Source organism: Miniopterus schreibersii (assembly GCF_964146895.1).
Source record: "Miniopterus schreibersii genome assembly, chromosome: X".
Classification (NCBI taxonomy): Eukaryota; Metazoa; Chordata; class Mammalia; order Chiroptera; family Miniopteridae; genus Miniopterus; species Miniopterus schreibersii.
In genome coordinates this window covers 52,068,755-52,076,988 of record NC_138104.1, presented here as the reverse complement: position 1 = coordinate 52,076,988, position 8,234 = coordinate 52,068,755, and the positions used below count along the sequence as shown (strand labels likewise).

The window sequence follows — 8,234 nt, the reverse complement described above, 5'->3', positions numbered from 1 at the left end:
TGAGGTTGCCTTAGCAGAGTCAGACCAAATGATTTTGGGGCCCATGTATGTCCTGTGAGCTGGACGTTCCCCACCCCTGCTCTAGAGTATTATCTCAGTGCATTGAGATATTGATTCCCAACCATTGCCGACAGTTTGGCTCAAATAAACTCACAAAAATTATTTACAGGTTTGAGTGTTTTTTGTTGTTGTTGTTTTTCTTTAATGTTTTTATTGATTTTAGAGAGAGAGAAAGGGAGAGGGAGAGAGAAACATCAATGAGAGAGAGAAACATCGATTGGCTGCCTCCTACAAGTCCCCTACTGAGGATTGAGCCCACAACCCGAACATGTGCCCTGACTGGGAATTGAACCGGTGACCTCCTTGTGCGTGGGACGACACTCAATCAGGGTGATCTGAATGTTTCTTACATTGACACGCCCTTACCCAAGCATCGCATTCTATTTTCCTTTCTCTCAACAAAAGTGCATCTCCAGGCTTCATATCTTCTTCTATTGAGAACATACATCTGATTTTTCATATACTGTCATTTTGCTTCATTCTAATTATTTTCTACTAGTTTTGTAGAAAAACAAAACAAAAACCACCATACTTCTTTTATAAATCAGTTTTGGCAAGAGAACTAACTTATACAGAAGTCTGCATTTTAAGAAGTCCTCCTTTTCCCTCCTTCAGTCTCTGGGAGCAATGTTTTGGTTAGCTCCTGGGTGTTTACATTTCTAAGACATGATAAGATTTACAACTTTAAGAGACAGAAAAATGCTGCAATTTTTTAGCATTATACCAGGACATGTCAGAATTTTAGGAATTTTATATAATAAAAGGTTTAGCATCATTTATTTGGCAATGCTTCCCACGTAATTTAACATACCATTAAGTCTAATTATGTTAATATTGATATTTTTTTTAAAAATATAAGATGTTCTTTGAAATGTCTCAGGGATCCTTCTGAGAAATCTCAAAGTTCTTTAAAATCTCAAAGGTTAAGACAGAGACTAATTTTTGCATCTTGGGAAATTTGTCAAACATATCAAAAGTTTTAAAACATTTGGTCAAATAGAATCATAAGTCATTGTGGAACAATATTTAAGTTATTCACGTAAGCATGGTGAGGATTAAAGACTTCAGGAAGACACAGAAAGTTAAATAGTCATAAGCAAAATTTAGCTCTTTTAATAATAAGAAGACTCAGTTAACTGAAGCAATTATAGATCTGAGGAGAAAGGAAATTATCTTAATAAAACATAAAATTTTTGCTTTCCCACCATTATTTCTGATTAAGAGTATGCCCAGTAGGAACCATACCTGGTTCCAGGGGACACTGGTCCATGAAAAAATATTGAGATTTAATTTTTAAAAATTACATCAATAGAAGGAAAGCATTTTTTCTGTTGGTGCAGAGGAGCTAACATAAGTGGTGCTGCTCTAAACATTTTTATTTTTATTTTCAGTGTAGTAGCCATCAGTCCTATAGTCATAATGTTACAAGCACCTCTCACAGACACCAGAGAGGTGTGATTGGAGAGCCCCCTGAGTCAATGGGAGAGGGCTGTTCCCAACCTCGGTTCTTGTCTTCTCATAGAAATGATTTTATATGAGAGATTGTGATTGCGTTGTGATAAAGTGAATTTATTAAAACATTAAAGCAAATGAATTAAAAAAATTAAAGCATACACAGTTATCAACGAAGCAAGGCAAGCAAATCTATATATCTGGCTTATGAAGCACAGAGGGGCTCTCAGCTTAATCTGAAGAGCAAGTGGGATGGGGGTTTCTGCCTTATATACCCACTTGTCTATAAGATTAAAAATATTCCTCTACCAGATATCCTGGTACAGGTTAACTCCTTGTTATGGTTTTCCCGCAATTTATGAGAAGTACCTGGTAACTTTATCTTGACAAACCCAAGACCACTGACTTCACTGTTGAAACAATGGGCCCTCTTCTTTTCCCCTCCTCCATGCTGTTTTAACAGCTTCAGGATGATTCCCACTAAGTAGTCTCTCTGATTAGTTTGAATTAAGATTCCTCCTCTCCCCCTTCCGTTCCCTCTCCTCTCCAGCATTCTTTTGTGAGAAGGAGAGGTTTTAACCCTTTGTTCTCAGAATAAGGTCATGCTACAAGCGGCCTGCAAAGCTTTTTGGCTTTGTTTAATTTTCCTGCCTCAGTTTCCATATTCCTCCTGCCCTGGAACTTCCCTAGTCTCTTACTATCCTATAACAATAATATCTACTTTCTTATCTTTGCAAACAGTTCTTTAGGACATAATGCTGGTTTAGGCCCAGTCCAAATGTTATTTTGCCCTGTTTTAACATTTCAAAGGTTTGAGGCATAAGACATGCAAGGCAGGTCCTCTGGGGTGGCAGTTCCAGCTCCATTTTAAAGTGGCTCTGTTTACATTACTTTTTATAGTAGGAAGCTCATGTGAGGCTTGTATACATTAAACTTAAATCTAAATTCATGGAATTGAGTGATAAGTTAAAGATACCCTCCCCATCACTTACCTGAATACTTCCTTCCTCAATTCCCCTCTTCACAATGCTTATGCCCTCTACCCTGAGGGTCTGGCTAGCAGGGGCTGCAGCCATCTCTGGCTGAGATAACCCTGGGCATGTAGCTAGGGGGCGCCTGGGGGAGCCGTCAACAAGTTCTAGTTGAGGTTGCCAGGTGCATGGGGCACCTGGGGTGCCCCGGTGGGCCGGTTTTCTGGGGCTGCAGGGAACGTGGCGCTGGGCTCCTGGGGCCGCAGGGGTCGCAGGGTCAGGGTGGCAGGGGTATGCGGCTCCAGGGGGCTTACTGGGGGCCCGGGTGAATGGGACTGCAGCAGGTGCTCCTTGAGTTGGCCTGCGATGCAAGGCTCTGGGGGGCTGGCAGGCTGGGGCTGCAGTTAATGCAGGGTGCCCTGGTGGGCCAGCTGGCCTGGGCTGCAGCAGTTGCAGAGCAAGAGGCCTAGGATGGGGGCCTCTGGGGGTGCCCTGGGAGGCTGGCTCCCTGAGGCTGCCTCTAGTGCATGGCGGAGAGAGAGGGCGGGGGTACACTGTGGAGGCTTTGCAGAGTGGCTGGAGCGCCATCTAGCGGGAGGGGGAATGTCAACAATGGCGTTTGCCAGCTCCTCAGATCCAAGTGAGTTCCTGCAAGTTCCGCACACATTTATTTGGCAGGTGCCTTGGGGTTTGTAAATGGATTATCTTCATGTATAGTCTAGTTGCCCTTTAAATCGCTGTTTTATCACTGTGCCTCATAACAGGCGAGTCTGCCCTCCCCAGCCCCTCAGTGATATCCCTCTCCACCGCAGGTCTCCCCACTGGGGTGAGATTCCCTTGCTTACCCCATCTCAGTCTCTCCTACCCTTCTCTATGTGGTCCCTCTCTCATTTGTTGATTAGGAGGAATTGCCCTATATGTAGGTGTATATTCCCTGTGTCCTACCCTGCCATCTTGGACCCGACTCCAAGATATAGTTTTAAATTCAAGTATCCAAGTCGTGGTTCCTTTAACCTGGTGGCAACCCTGCCATCATCTGGATCACCTGAGTTTCCTCTCTCAGCAGAGCACTCACTCCATCGTGTAGTCATTGTCAGTTTTGTCTCACTCCCCACTCGACCTTGGGCTCCTTGAGAGTAGGGACCATCTTCTTTGCCATGATGCAACTCCTAGAACCTGGCAGAGTGTCTGGCACAAATATTTGCTGAATGAGTAATCTCAATATTTGCTGAATGAGTGATCTCTACTGTCTCTATTCAAATTGATTGAGGATATTTAGCCATACTGAATGATCGAATACTCACTCTCCTAATCTCTTATGCTAGTCTATAATGTGGTGTAAAATGCCTCAACATTAAAATAAGAAAAGTACTTTGACTTTGCTATTGATGATCCAATTTCCTTACTTTGTAAAATGAGGTTTTAAAGACTCCTGTTGGCTTCAACTTTATTGATCACCCACTCCACCTAAACCCAACCCTTGCCTTTCACCCACCAACCCCACTATATGTTCAAACGAAAACCAGGATAGGGAAGTCGGAGCTTCTATGTTTGATGGGAAAGAGCCAGGGGTGGGCTAAACCTCACTTGCTCAGCCTTCCATGAATCCTCCACAGGCCTCTCCGGATGGACTTAACCAGGAAGCAAAGATAGAAACTATGGACTAGATGTTTCTCTTCAGCTCCAGAGGTATGCAAAACAATAATTATACCTGCGTCCATGCACACTTTTTTTCTTCAGTCCCCCCCCCCCTAGTTTTATTGAGATATAATTGACATTTAACATTGTGTAAATTTAAGATGTATCATATGGTGATTTGATGCATGTATTTACTGTGGAATGTTTACCAAGATAAGGATAATTAACACACCCTACACCTCACATAATTACCATGTTGTTGTTGTTATGTGGAGAACACTAAAGCTGTACTCCCATAGCAGCTTTCAAGTATGCCAAAGAGTATCTTTAACCAAGTCACCATGCTATAGATTAGGTCCCCAGGACATATTCATCTTATAGCTGAAAGTTTGTACTTTTTGACCAACATTTTCCCATTTCCCCACCCTCTAGCCCTTCATGTCCATTTTCTTTTAAATATTTAAATGCTATTAGATCAAATCCATTGAAAGAAAAAAAAAATGCAGAGGAAGCAAATTCTGTTTCCGGAGAGCTGTATTCCCTTGCTTGTCATGATGTTTTGCTCAGTTTTTCTGTGTTTTGCCTCAGAGAGCACCCAAGCATTAAGGGTGGGTAGAAGGGCCCACCCTCCAGACTTATTGCTCAAATGCAGAGTGGGAAGGGAGTGGTGAAAAAGAAAGTGATGGGGACGCTTCTCATCCTTTAGAATATCCTGAGAAGTTCAATGCATAAACCCAGAATTAGTCTTAAGTTTGTGACTTGTAAAAAGAATGACAGGTATGATGTTTGCCAAAATTGCTTCTGATAAACGGACTGAAAGGACTGTCTCAGTACAGTTCTCAGTTATATGCTGGCAGGCTTTTAAAAAAATCAGACAACAGTAATAACAGATAAAAATCAACATGAAATGATTTACTGAGGAATTCACCTGGGGATGTAGAACCATAGCTGTGATCCTGGTCAGATATTTTAGAAGAATGGATACAGAGGGGGGTGTGTGAATAATATCACACAATGTCAGATAATCTTGTTTTTGCACTAGAAACAATATTTTTAAAGCCCTCCAACGAATTCACCTGGGGTTGTAGAATCATAGCTGTGATCCTGGTCAGATATTTTAAAAGAATGGATACAGAGGTGTGTGTGTGTGTGTGTGTGTGTGTGTGTGTGTGTGTGTGCTTCTCTCAAGGCAGATGGTAAGAGGGAGTCGAGAAATATACAGATCTTGTAGTTTATCCTCAAACCTTCGGGAAGGGCTGTGTATTTTTCTCAGGCATAGATCTAACAGTCAATATGGATGTTTGGACTGTGTGGCGCCAAAGGGCACCATCTCCTCAAGGAGACATCACCTGCAGCCCAGGCCAGGGAGTCCCTGGGAGGGAGCCTGACTGTCTGTCATTGGGCCTGAGCAGCAGACGTGGCATCTGCAACTGTGGCATCCTCCTCTGAGGTGCTGCTCTTCTTAGCAACGCAAGCGGGTTTTCCAGCTGGGCCCTTCGGGATCTTGCCCTCTCCTCCTTCCGGGTTCTGGCCATGGGCGCCAGGCGGCTGCTGCGGGCGGTGTCGCCGGTTGTTGGGGCGGCGGAATGCATAGCGTTGCCGGGTCCTCTGTGGCAGGCCGCCGGCATCGCTCCTGCTCCCCTTGTTTTCTGCCTCCAGCAGCTCAGAGGACTTCGGACCAGGGGCAATGCCTCGGCCCCTAGGGCGACTCATCCGGTAGCTAGGGCCAGGCCCTCGGCGTGGCGGCGAGCCCTCGAGCCTTACGGCTGGGCCTGACCCAGACAGCTGGGCGGCCCGCGGGCCTCTGGCGGGAACAACGAGAGAAGGGCGGCAGGTCACGGCCGCGGCCCTGCGGAAGGGCGGAAAGCGCCGCAGCCCTTGGCCTAGGGGGCGGCTGGGCAGGCGGCGCCTCTGGCCCTGGGCTAAGGCGAAGTCTTCTCTGCTGCCCACGCCGTCGTCGACATTCTCCTCAGCGCCTCTGGCACCGCGATGCTGTGGCGCGCGACAGCTGATGTAGAAGCCGCGGCGGAAGAGGGGGCGGTTGGCAGCAAAGCGGCTGCCCTCCACTGGGGCGCCATCTGGCCCCGTCACGTTAGCAGCCTCGGTGCCTGCTTGCCCTGCACCACGTCGAACTCAACAGTCTCGCCATCGCCCACGCTGCGCTGATACTCGTGGGGGTTGTTCCGGGTGATGGCTGTCTGGTGAACGAACACATCTTCCTGGGTGTCATGCCTGTTGATGAAACCGTACCCGTTCTTCACATTGAACCACTTGACGGATCCACTCACCCTCTTGGCGACGACTGTCTTGGGCGCTTGACTCTTGGCTCCAGCTGCTTCGGTGGCCTCAGGGATGGAGTCCGCGCTGAGGCTGCTGGTGACTAGGGCCTGGAGAAAATCTCCACCTCCCAAGGACGACAGATCTTTCTGCGCGGCTTGAGGGAAGACTGAGGTGGCTACCTCCTTGAGGGTGGCCTCTCCTGCCTCACTCATGAGGCCTTCTTTTCTCTCCTTCCTCTGAGAGTCCGAGGAAATCTGCCCCTAGGGAGTTAGGCAAGGATAAGGGTGGGGTTGTGGAGGCCGGAGCCTCGCTGGGAGGGTCTCAGGTCAGGGCCAAGGACTCTCTGGCTTTGCTCTGAGACTCTCGGGAGATGTCTGTGGCATCTCCTGGGAAACAGTGGCTGCAGCGGTGACGTCTCAATGGCTGGATCCTAGACCTGGCTCTAGCTAGGGGGTGGGGCCTATGAGCTCTGCCACGTGCTCCTGGCGCCACATCACAGCACTTCTTGGTAGGTCCCTACTAGAGAAGGGACACACGGGAAGTTCTAAGAAGTGGTCTTCTTGAAGACCCTCTTGCTTGCTTGAGTGGATGTGAAGAGAGGACCCACTTTACATCCCTCTCCCTTGGTTGGGGAGATCCACAGCCTTCTAAGGACACTCTCTAAGTACTCTCTTGCAAAACTCTGGTCCTCTTCCACCCCCTTGTGTGCCCTGTCTGTGAGTGAGACATTTTGTGTAACTTGACACAAAATGACAACCACATGAAATTAAGACCCAATCAAAGAAGACCACTGTTTTGTTTTACTTTCGTTGTTGTTTGTTTTTTGTTTTCCTGCAGAGGGACAGAGGAATCCTGCTAGGGCTACAATGCTAGTACTGAGAGGACATTAAACTGGTACAGTTTTATCTAGACTAATGTTAGATTTGTAAAGCAGTGAGTCTGAGTAGGAACACTTTTGTAACAGGGATATTCTGAAAACCCTGTTGAACCCTGTGTTCTTGCCTACATAAAGCAAACGATCACATCGAGTAAAATAGAGGTCAGGCAATTCTCCCTTGCCTTTAAATGCAGATACAAACTTTTTAATTTTTCAAATAGCTCTTTTATCTTCATCCTGAATTGGGCTTCTGATTTAATTATATAGAAACCCTAAGAATTCAGCCTGACTTCAGTATCTTATATATGGGAACTTAGTGATGTTGACTGTGATGGAGCCCTGGCCCTGCCTGAGTTTTTTCCTGTGTTTCATCACATTGTGGCGGGAAAGAACTGTTATCCACTGCCCAAGGGCCTCCCTCCAACTCTGCAGCCAGAGTACCTGCAAGTAGCCTTCCCTAAGCCCAAGTGGGAGTGTGCTTTACTTTTTTATGTTTTGATGTACTTTCCCTTCTTTTTCTTTTTTTCCTTTTTAAAAATCTTTATTGTTAATTCTTATTTTGAGTCAGTGTCAGCACAGGATACTGTGTTAAGGTACAGCTAGCTTTTTGAAATATAGCCTTTCTGAAGTGAGGACAGAGCATGCTAAAATAGTAGATTGTAACTGACCAGAAAACTCAGTTTTCATTTATCAATAAGAAAAACAAGCCGTGTTGGCCTACCATTTTAGAATTTACAGAAACCTCTCACGTGCGCATTTGATCCTTATAACAGCCACTCTATAAGGAAGTGGGACAGGTACTGTTTTTACTTCAGTTTGACAGATGAGGGAGCCGAGGCCCAAAGAGAGGAAGTTGCTTGCTTATGTTCAAATATTTAAACTTATCTCAGATAAATTACACTCCAGATCCAGGTCTCTTTCCACCACACCCCACTGGTCTTCATGTACAGTTTTGT

General features: G+C 45.9%; 1 protein-coding gene across 1 annotated transcript; it reads right to left on the bottom strand.

Annotated features, from left to right (window-relative positions):
• Nucleotides 1-5,516: 5,516 nt before the first annotated feature.
• Nucleotides 5,517-6,613, bottom strand: LOC308550955 (Y-box-binding protein 3-like; the record flags this gene model as incomplete). The annotated part of the gene is given in 2 exon segments (XM_081125372.1): nucleotides 5,517-6,232; nucleotides 6,235-6,613. Coding segments are annotated over 2 exon segments (1,095 nt in total).
• Between the last annotated feature and the right edge of the window lie 1,621 nt (nucleotides 6,614-8,234).